The 15,980-nt window shown below is 61.3% G+C and overlaps 1 protein-coding gene across 11 annotated transcripts in view; it reads right to left on the bottom strand.

Moving 5' to 3' along the window:
• LOC308194775 (maestro heat-like repeat-containing protein family member 2B) overlaps positions 1-15,980 on the bottom strand; it is a 79,243-nt gene that overhangs the window by 2,714 nt on the left and 60,549 nt on the right. For 7 of the 11 annotated variants that reach the window (XM_080591083.1, XM_080591085.1, XM_080591079.1 and 4 more), the window contains 32 exons: positions 13,434-13,567; positions 12,890-13,012; positions 12,221-12,389; positions 11,801-11,899; positions 11,301-11,455; positions 10,851-10,994; positions 10,469-10,561; positions 10,108-10,177; positions 9,885-9,998; positions 9,550-9,623; positions 8,847-9,326; positions 8,511-8,664; positions 8,268-8,308; positions 7,870-8,008; positions 7,125-7,177; positions 6,504-7,001; positions 6,216-6,323; positions 5,640-5,795; positions 5,319-5,441; positions 4,967-5,046; positions 4,392-4,491; positions 4,203-4,298; positions 3,755-3,859; positions 3,501-3,624; positions 3,293-3,409; positions 2,859-2,980; positions 2,443-2,595; positions 1,676-1,830; positions 1,282-1,423; positions 880-1,076; positions 304-441; positions 18-129 (listed from right to left, as the gene is read on the bottom strand). In XM_080591083.1, the coding sequence (XP_080447209.1) occupies positions 18-129; positions 304-441; positions 880-1,076; positions 1,282-1,423; positions 1,676-1,830; positions 2,443-2,595; positions 2,859-2,980; positions 3,293-3,409; positions 3,501-3,624; positions 3,755-3,859; positions 4,203-4,298; positions 4,392-4,491; positions 4,967-5,046; positions 5,319-5,441; positions 5,640-5,795; positions 6,216-6,323; positions 6,504-7,001; positions 7,125-7,177; positions 7,870-8,008; positions 8,268-8,308; positions 8,511-8,664; positions 8,847-9,326; positions 9,550-9,623; positions 9,885-9,998; positions 10,108-10,177; positions 10,469-10,561; positions 10,851-10,994; positions 11,301-11,455; positions 11,801-11,899; positions 12,221-12,389; positions 12,890-12,904 (4,326 nt within the window). In that variant the 5' untranslated portion in view covers positions 12,905-13,012; positions 13,434-13,567. The remainder of the gene's footprint in view (positions 1-17; positions 130-303; positions 442-879; positions 1,077-1,281; positions 1,424-1,675; positions 1,831-2,442; positions 2,596-2,858; positions 2,981-3,292; positions 3,410-3,500; positions 3,625-3,754; positions 3,860-4,202; positions 4,299-4,391; positions 4,492-4,966; positions 5,047-5,318; positions 5,442-5,639; positions 5,796-6,215; positions 6,324-6,503; positions 7,002-7,124; positions 7,178-7,869; positions 8,009-8,267; positions 8,309-8,510; positions 8,665-8,846; positions 9,327-9,549; positions 9,624-9,884; positions 9,999-10,107; positions 10,178-10,468; positions 10,562-10,850; positions 10,995-11,300; positions 11,456-11,800; positions 11,900-12,220; positions 12,390-12,889; positions 13,013-13,433; positions 13,568-15,980) is intronic. The other 4 variants (XM_080591081.1, XM_080591080.1, XM_080591089.1 and 1 more) reach the window with 3 other exon arrangements.

Here is a 15,980-nt window from a genome sequence, read left to right as displayed (position 1 = left end):
CCCACGCGCCGCCTCACCTCAGCGAAGAAAGCCAGCGCCGTGACCTGCAGGTTTGGCAAGGGGGAGTGCAGCCACGGCAGGAAGGTCTGTATGAGCGCACGCGAGACGAGCCGGGCACGGAGCAGCACACTGCACACAGAGCACAAGCAGGTGACGTGGTCAGGTGGGAAGGCCACGGGCCACGGCCCGAAACGTCCCCTGCTGCGACGCAGGCGCTGCCCTGCCTCCCAGGAGAGCTCCCCAGGCACACGGGAAGGGTCCTGCGGCTGCTTCCCGGGGCACAGCCACCCGCTGGGCTCTCACCTGGTCAGCAGCTGCACGTTGTTGCAGTGCCACTGAGGCAAGTCCAAGGATGGCCACACTCCGTGCCTGCAGAGCACCTGCTGCCACCTCTCGTCCAGGCATCTTCTCAGCACTTGCTCCAGAGCATCACAGTAGAGTCTGGCGAAAGAAAACCCACAGAAATCTCACATCGTGGCACCAGAGGGGAAGTTTTGTCTTGGCTCTGCCGAAACGCCCCGGTCCCAGCACCCCGGGCTGCCCCACGCCTGGGGTCTCCCCTGTCCCGAGAGCTGCCAGCCCTGCGCAGGGTTTGACGCCCGGTCTCTCCTGGATCGGTCCAGGGAGAGGAAGGACACGCTGTAATCGGGGATGCAGAGGAGACAGGCCGAGAGCAGCCGTCGGTCCCGTCCCGTCTGGGAACAGATCCTTCTCCAGCAGAGGACAGAAGTCAAACGAGCCCCGGCGACCCGTTTCCACACCTGGAAGACAGGGCAGGCTTGGGAAACAGGGCAGCCCTTTGGCTCCCTCAGCACCACGAACAAACGTGCCTGGCTGGGGAACTGAAGTCCCCCGTTCCCCGCCCCTGCTGCTCCTTACCCGCACAACAGCTCCTCTTGTCCCGTGTCCTTGAAGAGGAGGAGTCCTCTTGGAGGACTCAGAGGGGGAAACAGCAACTCTACCCCCAGTTCGTTGCTGACCCACTGCAGGAGGACTGGAAGGAGGTGAGGAAGCAGGTCCCGGACTGCCTCCGCGGTCAGCAGAGCAGACACCACCTCAGAGATCGCACAGAGGAGCTGCAGGGAAATGTGACCCACAAGAACCTGTTAAACACCGCCTTTCCCACCAGCCCGCTGGTGCCCCTGTCCCCCTGGGGGACTCTTCCTGCCGGCAGGTCTCACACCTGGGACAGCCTCGGATGACCCCCAACTCCCTCACCCTGATGAGCTAAGTTAGAAAGCAGGTGGGAAGCTGCAGAAATGCTTCTGCCGACGAACATACCTTGAGACGATGCAGCTCTTGATCAGCATCGTTGCACAAAGGTCTGCTTTTAGGTGCCTTGTCCAGCCTCTCTGCTAAGTGCCTCAGGACCTGAGGCCCGAGGTCGCTGCTGCCCAGGCTCCTCCAGAGCTGCACCATGTCTCTGCAAGCAACCAGACGTTCACCCGTGAGCCCCGTCCTCTGGCAGCCCTGGTGCCCTCCCCAGAGGCCAAACGCTCTCCTCGCCAGCAGCGGGCATATGATGCCTGCTTCCCCAGAGGCACGAGCGCACGATCTCGCAGAGCCCAGGCTTCTGGGGGAGGAATGGGACCTGCTGCTTCCCTGGATCTGCCTTCCGCAGGCAAGCCTGGGGTTGCTGTTTGGCCACAGCGGGGCAAGGGGGGAGCGCACATACCTCTCTGAGGGCAGTTCTGTCTGGAGGAGGCTGTCCACCACAGGCTGGGGGTGGAAGCCGGCCAGGAGACGGGCTGCCTGGAAGAGCAGGTCCCTGAGGGTGCCCTGCTGCATGGTGTACATGGCCTTCCACAGGATGTTCGCGACTTCAGGCACCTGCAAGGCAAGGGGCGAGATGGCACACCTCAGCGTATCCTTTGCCTGTGCAGGACCCCAGCACGGTCACTCGGCGCCTGAGCAACGCCTGCCGCCTTGGCACGCTGACAAGCCCTCGTCCCTGAGCCCTGCCTCACGGCTGGGGGCGCGTGTGCTCTCGGCGCTGACGCACACCAACGTGCACACGCGCACACCCCGCTCCGTCGCTGCGTGTGCCTGGGGCCGGCGGTGGCAGCAGCTGAGCGATTTGAGCACACCGAAGGCCTGGGCACGTTTTATGCCCAACAGCCTGGATAATCGCCGGCGCACGGCTGCAGCGATGGGAGATCGCAACCCAGCAGGCTCCGACACCTTGCAGGCAGTGGGGAGGAACGGGAAGGTTGGTGTGTCCCAGCGGTAACTGCCTCGCCCGGGGCAAGGACCTGCGCCGACGGGAGACTTGAGAGTGCAGTGCCTGAGTCCTCGTCAGAGGACCGCACAGAGCAGAACGTGTCAAGCAGCAGCGGTCCCCTCAGCTCCACGCTCGGGCTGCATTTCTTCAGCCCACACGAGGTGCAGCACAACAGCCAACAGAGAGAAGTCAAGGCCGAGGGGAACAAGGGTCTCCCTTACCTCTGGACGTATTTCCTTTCCGCACGCTTCCAGGAATCCGATCATCCAGTCGCCAGCTGCCTGTGCACGCTCCTCGTTAGCGCATTCGAAGGTCTTCATGATGGCGTCCATGAAGCTCCTGGCCTGTCCCTGGGGGAAGTACTGGCAAACCCCCTGGAGAGACAGGAGAGACACTGTCACAGCTCTGCTCCGGCTCTTTAGAACAGAAAGGAAACTCCAGGGGCCTCTGAGCTCAGCAGCTCGCTGGTCACTGAGAGGGCACTCAGGGCACACTCCTCTGTGCATACGCTGCTTTTTTGTACTTCCTGCAGCGGAGGGGTTTAGAACCATCTCCTCTCGTCTTGTTTCCCTGCGTGCGAAACGCACCTCCTGACAAATGCACTGGGGCCCCCACCTCACTCTCTGGAGCCAGTTACCTTCGCTATTTTGGCAGGCTCCTCACACAGAGACCCGTCCTCCGTGCTCTTCAGCCTCTCACACAGCTCCTTGCAGTCAGGCACTTGGAGCACCGCTCTCCTGGTCTTCGTCATGCCACATGCTGTGAGAGAAGGGAGTCCTGGTTAGGGGAACTGAATCTCTGGCGCCAGACGTGGATAGAGGAGGCTGGGGAGCAAAGGCCAGGGCCCTCCCAACCCTCCCGTGGCAGGATGCCACCAGCCCGGCTCCGTGGCTGACACATCCCGGGCCGCACAGAGCCCTCCTTCCCCTGGAGCTGTTTTGGGGCTGTGGGGTCCCAGCAGCCGCAGGCCTCTGCTCCCAGCTGCTGCGTCCCCAGGTCCTGCACCGGGCACCAGCGTCTCCGGGAGGGAGCAAACCTCCCCGCAAATTCCTCAGCGCAGACGCTGCTCACTGAGGAGGGGGCAGGAGCTCGCTTCCAACCGATTTCTTAGTGGGAACGGTGATTGTGCAGGGCCACAGAGCGCCCCGTCCACTCCCCTCATTCGTCGCGACAGTGTTTCTTGACTGGCTGGGAAGGGACGTAAACAAAAGCCCTCGCTGGGCAAGGAAGGAAGAGAAGATGGGGCTGATGGGGGCCAGGAAGAACCCGCTTTCCTCACCTTGGATCCGGAGGAGGCAGCTGAGGCAGGCCCCTGCCCTCTGCCGGGACGTGGCCTGGGAGTCGCTCAGCAGAGGCCCCAGCACGCCGACCAAGGAGCCGAACTGCGAGCAGGTGCGTTCCCTCTGCGGGGGCGAGAGGCAGGAGGAAGCTCGCAGGCAGCCCAGTGCCTGCTCGCCTCCCCAGGCCATGGCCAGGCGTCGGGGCCGTGGCCAGCAGGGAGAGGGGACGGGGCACGCGGGGCTCCCTACTCACCGAACACTTGAAGAGCTCTTCGTAAGTGCCCAGCAGCTGGGCGCAGACCTGCAGGGCCCTCTCTCGCTCCCATGCTTTCGTTGACGTGAGGTGGCGCAGCAAGATCTGGGGTGGAGCACATGCGTCTCGTGACGGGTGTCCTTCTCTCCCCAGCACCCCTCTCTGCCTCCCTCCTCTTCTGGCCCCTTCCCGCGTGGCCCCAGCCCCGCCGAGCACCGGCACTGCCACCCCCCTGCCCCGCTCGCTCCACGCACCCCTGCCCTCACCCAGGAGCCGTTTCCCCACCGGCATCTCCCTGTGCCAGCCTGGCACTTAGGAGCCTGGCTCTTGGCTTTGCCTCCCGCAGCGCCCGTTCCTTTGCCTGCCCTGGCACTGCGGCAGGGAACGGATCCTCCTCTGGGCATCCCCTAAGGCCCCAACTCTGCCCCACTGCCTCATGGATACTCACGGAGACCACGTCCGCGAAGGCGCTGGAGGTCCCTTCTGCTTTGAGAAGGGCTGACACAAGCTGGCCCAGAGCTTCCTCACACGATGCCTGCAGAGACTGAAAACGGGAAAGGAGGAGTGAGGCTGAGCACCGCGGCAGCTGCCAGGGCACAGGGAGCGCTGAGGTGTGCAGGGAAGGGCTGGTAGGTACCTGCAGCTCTGTCTCCTCAGGAGGGCACGACAGGACTCTCCAGCAGCACACAGCCACCTGGGAGCACCTGTTCTCCCAGTCCATGCAAGGCTTCAGCGTGCTGGATGGAGAAAAAAAGGAGAAAACAGTGAGGGGGTTTACCAGCAATCTCCAGAGTGGCCCAAACGCCGACTGGGTTTGAGCCCCAGACCCGGCCCCCCCAGCCCGTGCTGGTGAGCTCCAGCTCCGGCAGTTCCTGGCAGCTCCCTGGCAGCGGCCAAGCACTCACCCCCAGGGGCAAGGAGACCCCCCCCAGGTGCCCGTTCCTTGCCCTTCCCGTCCCCTGGAGAGCCAGGGCCTTTCTGCCGGCACAGCGCTCATGGCTCGCTGACCATGACAGCCCAGCCCCGTCTCTGTGGATGCGGCCCCCCAGCCCCAACAGCCCCCCGGCCTTCGGAAGTCACCCAGGACGGGGCACGCCGTCCCGGCCCAGAGCCGCGCAGCTCCCTGCCCCGTACTCGAGACCACTGGGGCTGCACCAGCCGGCTGGGCTGGGACGCACAGCGAGCCCCCACAGCCTGGGGCACAGACCTCACCTCAGCTGCTCCAGGAGCTGAAGCATCTTGAGATGCACTTGGGACACAGGGGTGTCGCAGGCATCCTCCTCCATCAAGTCCTGCAAGTCCCAGAGAGACGCACTCAGGGCGGGCAGTGGCACGGAGAGCCTGCCCACCCGCCCCAGGAGCCGGCTCTGCTGACAGGCCTGCGCCCGCACCAGCCCCTTCATCCCCACGGCCACCACAGAGCCACCGTGCTCCCCAGCCACCGAGTGCCAGCTCCCCAGGGCCCAGAAGCTGGGGACAAGGCTTCGGGAGCTCAGGAGCTGGTGGGTGGCCGGGGGAGACCATCGCACCTCCCCTGCGGGCAGCCCCGGCTCCAGGCACTCACCAGCAGGATCTCTAGCACCTCCGGCTTCTTGCAGAGCCTGAAGCTGTGCTTGGTGTCCGCAGCCTGGATGGCACAGGTGACCTCCTTGATGCCGTTCAGCAGGGCGAGCTTGTGCTGCAGTTCCTGAGACCCGAGAGAGAAAAACACCAGTTGAACTGCTTGAAGAGCTGGGAGAGGAACACGGGCGAGGGGTTCTTAGGGGCTGGGGTTGGTCCTGGACATTCAGGACAAACCACTCAGGGGACGTTCAGAAAGAGACCGTCCAACTCGGCACGTGGGGGCCCCCAGCCCTCCCTGCCCCTCTGTGCCCCACGCTCCTACCTTTCTGCAGGCATGGAAGAGCTCCAGGATGTTGGCCAGGATGTCTTCCTCCACGCAGGCCAGCAGTTCTGACTTGGGCGCGTGCAGTGCAACCTTGCCATAGGTAAGCATGGCTGCAGCCCAAGCGGCCTGAGCTCTCTGGTGTCCCTTCTGCGCCTGTGTTGAGTAAGATGCCCCGAGATGTCAGTCCGCTGGCCCTGCTGTGCCCCAGGACTCGACGAATTTGTGGGGCTGGGGAGCGGGGCTGTAAGGGGCTGTGTGGCTCAGCTGTGCAGGGCCGTGGAAAACCATCCGAAGGAGTTTGTCCCATTCCTGCCCTGAGGTGAGCAGCCTGTGCCCGGCAGGGGCGTACTGGCCATGAAAGGCTTGCCCATGGCCCCCAGGTGAGGGGCAGAGCCAGCAAGAGCTCACAGGGCTCCGGCTCCTGGCCCTCAGCTTTCTGGAGGGGGCAGTGCGTCTTAGGTAGCTCTTACGGGAGGGGTAAATGCAATGTGGCTGCCACGACTCGGCCGCCACTGTTCAGGAAGTGAGAACAGGGCAAGAGAAGGCCGAACACTAAAACCCTGCACCCATTACCTTTCGACGTCTGTCGAATGCGATGAGCCACTGCGTGAACTCACGCATTGCATCCAGGGCCAGGTAGAAGTGGCGCTCAGCAGCATAGGAGACCACTGAAGCTATTCCCTGCAGTGATGGAGAAATGGGAGTGAGCTCTGGCACACGCTGGCCAGTCCTGGCCAGCTACGACGGCAAGGCAGGACATTGCCCGAGGGAAACAGCAGCTACAAGGAAATGAAAAAGGTCCGGAGCAGGGCTGGGACGAGGGGACACCGGGCAGAGCAGGGGCAGGAGAGGAAACCTCACCTGTCTGTCACATGGGCTGGTGGCATCTGTTTCTTTTAAGTATTTCAGCAGCTGCCCTTGGACGTGGGTGAGCTGCCGACAAGAGGCCAGCACCGTGCCGAGAGCCTGGTACAGGAAGTTCTGAAAGAGAAGAGACCGAGACCGAGACGTGGTAACGGCGCGGCTTGTCAGGACAGGGCCTGGCCGCGACAGGCCCCAACAGCCCAGGGAGCAGCCGCGGCGCCCGGCTGTAGCCGACCCTGGGCAGCACGGAGGGAAGCATCTTTGGGGCGAGGGCAGGGGGAGCGGTGACGACAGCCCGCACGGGGAACGCGCTCCTTCAGCCCCAGCCCCGGAGCTGGGTGCCCCGGGGCTGTGCTGCCAGGAGGGTGCAGGCAGGGCGCAAACCTTGTCCTCGGCGCTGCTGGAGGGGTTGCTCAGCTGCTGGCTCAGCTCCCGGCTCAGGCACACGACCCATGGCTGGTCCACCAGCATCTCCTCCACCGACTCCGTCAGGAACTGGGGGGGAACACGACAGGAGGCAAATGTTGTCTCGCCCTTTGCCCGGGCCTTTCACGTTCACGTGCCCCAGGAGCTGTCGGGGCACAACTGCCCACAGCCTCACCCCCAGGGATGCTGTACCTTAAGCAGATAGCACTGCCACTCTTCAGAGTCCAGGAAGCCCTCTGTTTTTTCTGGAAAGCAAGAGGAAGCAAAATGCCTCGCTGTCACTTAAGCCAGCACCGGAGAAGAAAGAGTTCAGTGCTCTCCTTCCCTGGGAGCCAAAAACCCCAGAAGTCCCGGGCTTGAAAGGGCCTAAAATTGCCTGCACCAAAGCTCTTGCCAGGCTGCAGACCCGGGCTGGATCCCAGGGACATTGGCCAGAGCCACCGACTCAAGCCGGGGAAGGAAAGACTGACTGGGGCCGATCGCCGCTGCCCGACTGTGATCCCCGCACTACTCGAGCACCGTGCCCCAGCGTGCACAGCCGCACACATTTTCTCCTGACAGACCCAACACTTGCAGCCCATTTAGGGCCTCCTCCCAGGCTACTGCGCTGCCCAGCGTGGGACCGAGCTGCCCAGAACGGCTGCTGCAGACCTGCCCCAGGCACTCGGCCTTCCAGAGCCAGGGGCGCTGGTCCCACCCCTGTCCCAAGCACCGTCCCAGCAGGGGCAGGGGGACACTGCCCAGACCTGCCCTCCACGGGGACATCGATGGCCCCGTCCACCCCTGGGACGAGCTGATCCCAGCAGATCGCTGCCCCCAGCCTCCACGCTGGCTGCCTGGAAGGGGGACGGCAGCGGTTCCCCTACGCCATGCTGGGAGGCTGTTTTCCTGCCCCCTCCAGCTCTCCTGAGCCCGGCCCTCCACACTGGCACCTTACCTTCAAGGTACTGCAGCATGCGGGGGATGCGGATGGGCCACAGTCCCCTCAGGGAGCTGTGGATCCTGCTCTGCAGGGCCTGCAGCAGCTGTAGGGCAGCAACCGCGCATTCTCTGCACTGATCACAAGCCGCCACCACCTAGACGAGGACAGAGAGAGACGGGGTCACTCCTTCCACCAGGGACGCGGCTTCTCTCACGAGGGAGCTCAACTCTGCCTCGGCGCCTCCCCCCACGTGCTTCCAGCCCCAGGGAGGGAGCGGGATCCCCAGCTCGTGGGCTTGGGCACGCTGGGACGCGCTGCCTCCTCCTCGGGGCTGCCAGCAAAAGCATCCCTGCCCCAGCATCTCCCCCTGCCCCTGGCCAGAAAAGCTCTTGCCCCGGGGCCCCGCTACTCACCAACAGCCGAACCAGTAGGGCCTGTGGCGTGGGCTTCTTGGCTGCAAGGAGGAAAAAAGGCAGGGTGAGCCCCTGAGCACCTCTGCACCCAGCCCCTCGCACCTTCGACGCCCCGACGCGGGGCTGAGAGTACCCGTGCAGCTGCAGAGCTGGCCTGGGGGCTGCCAGGGTGCAGGGAGGCATGCACCAGGCAGGCCCCTGGCCGAGCCCGGCACAGGTTGCTGGGGCACCTTCTGGTCCCACCTTGCTCCTGGACGTCAGCAGGCTTCTCGGTGTCCTCTTGCCCTTCCGTTTGCTTCTGCCTCTCGATCAGGGCTTGGAGACAACGCAACAGCGGGACCAGCATGCCGCAGTACTGGGCCGGCACCACGTACTGCAGGAGCCGTGGCCACAAGAGCTGCAGAGGAGGAGGAGGAAGTTTGGCACATCAGCATTCCCATCTCGGCTCAGAGGTGAAAAGGATGGCTTGCGCATCCCTTGGAGCCCATTAGGGTCGAGCTCCGGGGGGGCAGGCGAGGGCTGGCAAAAACACCCTGAAGGTGAAAAGTGGCTGCAGCAGCAGGGAGCAGGACCACTTACTTCGGTCATCCCTTCCACAGAGAGATCCAGAGACTCCAGGATACCTATGCACTGGGCCTGAAGGTCTCTTTCCTCTTGGACGTCTTCTACCGCCTGCAAGACAGCGTTGGGAAACCCCCCATTACTCTCAGCTCCCACCTCAGGAGGCTCTGTGGAGGATGAGGACAGCCAGGCCCCACTCAGGGGCCACGTCCCAGCCCCAAGGAAGTGCTGGGCAGCTTGGGAGCAGCGAGCGCTGCACAGGGCTGTCGGGCACACGAGGTTCTGCGGGGCCCAGGCGATGCTGCGAGTGCCACTGAGGGAGCTCTCGGCACAGCCTGGGCACGGGACCGAGCCGCGGGTGTCCCGCTCTGTCCTTACCAGTCTGTCCGAGGCCCGCCTGAACTCGACAAAGATGTGCGCCACCACATCCCATGCCAAGCAGCTCGGGATGCTGACGCTGAGCAGATCCTTGATGAAACCCAGGAGCGCTGTCCTCAACTGCCAAGGAGACAGGGTGGTTACGGTCTGCCCCGCCAGCAGCCAAAGGGAAGCCACCTTTGCCTGGGGGCAGCCCTCGCAGCCCGTGGAGAGGCAACGAGTGCACAGGAGAAGCCTTCGCTGCCAGGGGTCGGGGCTAGGCTTTGTACAGCACAACAACCTGCCCGCTCTGGGGGCTTTCTCTGCCCCACTGGTCTCGCTGTTCCTTCCTAAATGAGCTCACCTGGGTGCCGGACTCAGTGAACAAGGGCTGCACGGCCTCTACAATTAGGGGCAGCTTCTCTCTCACTGCAGGTTCTGCAAGAGACACAGAGAGGTATGCGTTCAGGCAGGGCTCAGATGGCAGAAGGGATCCCTCGAAGCTCCCAGGCTTTTCACAGACAAGCGGGACAGCACAGCAGGGCTGGGCTCTGACTGCAGGGGAAGCACTGGCGTCCCAGAAGGACTTTGTTTCTGCCGCTACTACTGCGTTACAGGGCCTGAAAGCTCTGACAGCAGATAGCTTCAGCCCCCTGACTGCCCCAGCCCTGGCTGGCGGCCCTGGCCTGTGGTACTGACCGTCAGAGCGGGCCACAGCTCCCAGCAGAGTCAGCGCTGTCCCGCGGGAGCCCTGGTTCTCGCTGCTCAGCTGGGACAGCAGGAACGTGACCGTCTCCTCCGGGTAGATTCGAGCTGTGGGCCAGAAACCACATTTTGCATGAATAGTCAGCAAAACCCCATGGCTGAGGTTCACAAGGAAGTTGGGAGAACACGACAGGCATCGTCCCATTCCCTCCCTTACCTTGAAGCACAATGCACTGCCTCAGTTCTTCTTTATGGCCTGCACTGTGCTGCCTGGTCTCGTCCCCAAGCTGTGGGAGAAAGGTCCATTTTAGAGAAAGATCGCAGGCAGAGCAGCGATCAGAGGCTGCCTTTTGGGTCCCGGCACTCCAGAGTCCTCCTGCCAGGTGGCTGAGAGGGAAGTGCTGAAGGAACTGAGCTGCCCCTCGGGCCTGCACAAAACAGCCAGGATCAGGGTGCTCACAGCCTCGAGGCACCTCCAGGAAGGTCCTGGTGGAAGGACGCCCTGCCCTGCCCTGCCCCTCTGTGGCAATCCGGCCTGCAGGACCTGGGCCAGCAGCACAGGCACGGGCTCCCTTTACCTCGTGGTGCACAGCAGCAGCGATGGCACGGAGCTTGTCCTTGGGGGCGACAGCGTGAAGTTCCTCCAAGGTCTTCAGGAAATAATGGAGGCTCTACAAGAGAAGGGAGAGGACGAGTGGGTTAAAGCCACTGAAGCCACGTGGGAAGGAAGAAACCCAGCACGCCTGTGGCATGGGGAACCCCTAACCCCAGCTCCCAGGGAGAACCCCAAAGCTCCTGCCCAGGGCTTCCTGCTCACCTGGGTTGTTCTCTTCCTGCCCGAGCAGCCCAGGAAGCCTCACAGCTCCCCTGCTGCCCCCCTGCCTTCTCGGAGGGCTCCCCGACACCTCGTGGCACTCACACGCACACCACAGCCGCACCAGACCCCACGCAACGCCTCACCTCTGTCACCCGGGAAGTATCTTGGACCTCCTGGTACTGCTGCAGGAGCCAGACGACCTGCTTCCACACCCGGTCCTGGTGCTGCGCATCATGGAGGACGACAGCCATCATAGCAGTCACTGCTCCGAAGATGGCCTGCTTGTCCTGCAGAGGGAAGAGACGAGATGCTCTGAGGGCTGTCTAGCACTCGGCGTCCCCCAGCACATGCCTGCCTTTGCACAGAGAGGGCTTTCCCTTTCCCTTCTGCCCCACAGAAGGGCTCTCTCCAGAGGACAGCAAGCATTCCCCTGCCAAAGGGCCCTGGGGCCCAAGCACTTGCCAGCTGGGAGCCCCCAGCCCCGGGCACGGCGTCAGCCCGCCCGCTCCCTCCCCTCACCCCTCTGCTCCCACCCAGGGGGCACGGGCAGCCCCAGCCAGGCACAGCCCCGCTGCTGCCCCAGCAGCGCTCACCTCCTCCTTCTTATGGCGGCCCAGCCAGTTTACCACAGCGTGGCAGAACAGGGAGTACACCTGCTCGCAGAGCTGCTTCTCCCCAATGCGAGGGAAGGGGCACTGCTCCCAGGCGTTGAAGTAAGCGTTGATCGCCCTCGACCACTGCTCCAGCACTGCACCAGAAGGAAGGAGCTCGTCAAAGTCTGCAACAGGCAGCGTGCCTGGCTCCCTCACCCACGCCTGCGTGGAGCAGTCCCTGGCTCACCAGGCGTCGGCTTGGGACTGCCAAGTGCTGCGCTCCCGGCATCTGAACTAAAATACGGTGCCCCTTCTCCCCTTCTGCACACCGCACCTCCTCCTCCTCCTCCTCCTCCTCTTCCTCGCAGGCCTCTTCCCCTCCAGCACTTACCATTGCAGCCCCCGCCCTGCCCTTCCCAAAGTTTGCCCCCCAGTGCAGGACCACGCCGCGATCCGAGCGAGGCACCGAGGGCCTGCCCGGCCCCTTCCCCTCTACTCACCACTGCAGATGGTGCGCAGGATCCGGCTGCTCTCCACTTGTCTCAGCATGGCGTGCAGAGCAAGGAGCGTCATTTCGACGAAGGGGATGCACCGCAGGGCTGCAGAGAGAGGACAGGCAGAGGGACAGAGGGAGCCACGGTCAGCCAGAGCCAGAGCAGCACCGCGGGCAGGAGGGCTGGGGCTGCCGGGCTGGGGGACGTGTCAGAGGGACAGGGGAGGTCGCTGCGGGTTCAGTCCCCAGCAGCTTCCACCCTTGCAGCACTGGCATTGGGGTGGTGGGGCGGAAATCCCAGCTCCAGGCGAGGAGGTGCCACAACCCCACAGCCCTCCGGCCCAAAACAGCGTTCAGGGAGGGGCAGGGTCCCTGCTCCTGGCCGTCATGGACCATAACCCAGAGCACGAGGCCAAAGGGGCCATACCATAGCTGCTGGCCAGTTTGCTCAAGGTGGTGAGCACAAACTCCTGGCATGCTCCTCCCCTCATGGTCTTCAGGTGGCCCTGGAGCTCGGACATCACAAATCCAAAGTGGGAACGAGCCAGAGCCACCAGGACGTCACCAGCAGCTGCTGTCACATTGTTCATTGCACCCTGAAAAAGAGCCACAGGTGAAATGCTGCCCAGGAGAAAGGCTGAGGCACCAGGTCAGGCCCTGCTGGCCAGTGAGGACCACGGGGCTTCAGCTCATCGTTTTGCTGTCAGAGCCACTGGCGAGACGACCGCGTCTCCCCCACAGAACACCCCCGGGACAGCTGTGCCCGAGCTGGGACGCGTCCCCAGAGCCTCTGCGTTAAGCAGGAGTCGCGCGAGGCAGGAACTGGGGGACTGCACGGCCCAACTCCAGCCCTGGGAGGTGGCGCACACGTCGCCTGGCGTGGAGGAGCTCACCACGCTCTGCACAGTCTGGAGCAGGGCTGGATACGGCCTTTCCCCTAGCGGGATGCGCTCCCTGGGAGAGGGAGCAGCCACAGGGGCACTGGGGAAGTCCCCAGGCCTGAATCCCAGTGAACCATCTGTGCGCCACTCCATGTCACACCCACAGCTGGGGAGAGGCAGGCTGCTCCGTTCGCCCTTCTAGAGAACAAGCTCACCTGGGCTGCCTTCATGTCTCCAGACACCTCTGCGAGCACTCGGTTCACAACGCCGCTCTGCAGACGGGTATCATCTCCTTGCAAGACATGCTGGAGGCGGCGGTAAGTCTCCGCTCGGTCACCCTAGGGAGAGACCACGACACCACTTGCTTTGCCCTTATTCCCGGGCAGCTGCGAGCTGCTGCCCCTCACTCTAGAGTGAGAGCCCACAAGCAGCACCACCGCGTCCTGTCCCAGCTTGTGTCCAGCTACACAAAGGAGCCGAGGGAGCAGCAGCCCTGGGAACCGACCAAGCACCAGGCACCAGCCTGGGACCATGGTACAGGGCCAGGACAAGGATGGATGCTTGGGCAGCTCCAGGCTGAGCTGCTGCGGGAAAGGAGGCAGCGCAGCAGCGTCAGCCCAGCGTGACCGCAGGGTCAGCCTTTGGGGACCGGGCACCAGCAGCAGGACAGAGGGGCCATCAGGCAAGACCCCTCGGTGGCACCCAGGGCGGAGGGGAGCCCTCAACCCCCCACGGCACAGCGGGATGTCCGCAGCTCACCTCTCTGTCTTGCAGCTTCTTTAACAAGGAATTCACGACGGTGGCAGAGATGGCAACAGTCTCAGACCCTGTCTCTCTGCCACCGTCCTCATGACGTGTAGGTCCAGTCCTGACCCCTACACAAGCAAAGGAAGCTGGAAGGAAACAACCAAACAGTTTGCGTCAGCTTGGCTGGCTGTGGGGATTCGCACCAGGTTGGGGCAGGCATCCTCCCAGCCTGGAGAGGAATCCTCCCCAGCACCAACAGCACAGGCTGGGGTCCCCATCTCTGGTCGTGCTGGGAACTCATAGGGATGCAGCCCCCGGCCTCCCCCTGCCCCTCACCAAAAAATCTTCTCAGCCTCCCCATCACAGCAGGATCACCCCAGAATCTCTCTCCAGGTCCTCCTCCTGTGGCCGCCGAGAAGCAATGGGCCACCTGCGCTCACCGCAGCAGCTATGAGGCACCCAGCCATTGTGACCTCCCTGAGGGCTGCCATGGATACGGGGACACATCACAGGGCAGGGCCGGAGGTGGCAGCACCCCCATGGCCCAAACCCACAGCATATCCCCACTCTCCATCGCTCCAGTTCGCTCCGGTCCTTGCGTGGTTTTCAGCAACGGCCTTCCGTGCGCTTCTCTGCCCAGCCCCAGTCCCATCTGGTTCCACTCTCCAGGGACCCAAGGGGATGTGGTCTTATGGGGGATGTTGCCCCTCTGCTCCCCTCTGTGTCTTTTCCTAATTTTCTCCAAAAAAAGAGGGTTCTGTGCACACTGAGCCTGTGTGTGTCCTCTCCTCAGTCTCCTCCATGGCCTTTTGCTCCCCTTTCCCAGCCAGGATATAAGCGACCCACAGATCTCCAACCCATCGCGGTCCCAGCTGCGTCACCATCAATGGTTTTTGCAGTGGGGGCTGCAGGGGTGGCCCCTGTGAGAAGAGCACCTTTAGACCAGTTGAGAAAACATCCCATTTCATGTAGTTTTATTTAGTTTCATCTTGTTTAGTTTAATTTCTTTTAAAATGTTATCTAAGGAGACCTAAAACAACAAATAAATTATGTTGTAAAGTCTATCCCCTCAGGATTTAAGGTACTCTCTGAAAATTGATGATCTACAACCGGTGTTTATTAGCAAAGCTCCACTCAGACCAAAAGACTCCACTGCTCCCCATTTGCTGAGGGCCTTACCCAGTGCTACATTTAAATGTTGACCCTGAGGATCTTTCCATCACAGCTCTGAGCAAAGAAATACTGGGAACTCTGACTTTTTTTGTAGTTTCAGGCTCTGTGAGCATGACAAGGCTAAGGTAGGGCTGACATGCACGGGCAGAAAGAAATGGGCACAAGCTCTTCTTTCTGCTGTACAACGGAGAACCTTGCCCAGCACTCAGCCCCCGTCAGGCAGAGGGATAGAGGAATGGGGACTCTGTACTGCAGCAGAACTAAATACCATGTATCATGGAAAATGTTAGCACTCACTCAAGAGTTTTCTTTGTGGGTCACAGATGCAGTTCATTTGCTAGCTAGAAACCCATTCAACCACTTACTTATTTCCTAGAGCACAATACCCTCTTCTTTTGGAACTTAACGCATCTTCTTGCACAAAGGATAACTTCAGTTTTATGACATGTGGCTCATGTAGACATAAATTAACAATTATTAGTTTGTTTAATTCTGTTTTGTAGCACTAGATACAGGAGCTTATGCTGCTGTGATCTAGGAAACCAAACATGGGAAGACTGACTTAAAATCTTCATGGGTGCAAAAACCTATTAGTTCTGATACAAAAAAATCCCTCAAACTACAAGTGACTCCGTATTATCTGAATGCCTGTCTCCCAGTTTTATTGGACTGTAGGGTCCAATAAAAACACATAAAATATTTTATACTGCCTTCCATGGAGCTTCAGTGTTCTCAGTATTAAATGTCTATCACTTAGTGAATGGTTACACTACTACAAAGGGCATTAATCCTGCCTTTACCATGAGAGATTGCTATTCAGATGGATTTTTTTCCACAATCTGCAAACAGTACAGATTCCTTGACCAAAGGCCTTTGTTGTTCTTTGGAAAATGAAAGGGATGAAAATGTTTTGGACAGGAAAGCTGGAGCCCAGTAGGAGTGTTACACTGACCAGTGGAATCCCAAGACTGGGCACCGAGAAAAACACCAGTCTTGTGCTGAAGGTACTGGAGCAGGTGTCAGGAGGCAGAGGTGCGCAGCCTGTAGCAGACTTCACAGTCAATCCTGCTTTTCACTTCATTTTCATGCTTCAGTACCACATCTGGGAAAAGTCTAGATAGAATGCCTTCCCAAGCTCAAAGGAGGCTTGCAAAGACAAAAGCCCTCACGGTTCTGTAAGGCTCAGACAGTGCAGTGACAGAGGTAGATGAAATGAGATATTCAGCCCAAATCCAAGCTAGTGGCAACAGGAATACTTGTTGTGGTACCCAAGCACAGGAGACACTCATCAGGCTTAGTCAAGTCAATTCACCTAATTCCCAGAATTATTTCTGGGAAAAATTAATTCTGGGAAATAATTCTGGGAAATAATTCTGCAGTACTGTG

This window comes from Anser brachyrhynchus (genome assembly GCF_964034855.1).
Source record: "Anser brachyrhynchus genome assembly, chromosome: 4".
NCBI classification, from domain to species: domain Eukaryota; kingdom Metazoa; phylum Chordata; class Aves; order Anseriformes; family Anatidae; genus Anser; species Anser brachyrhynchus.
This window is presented reverse-complemented; position numbering and strand designations above follow the sequence as displayed.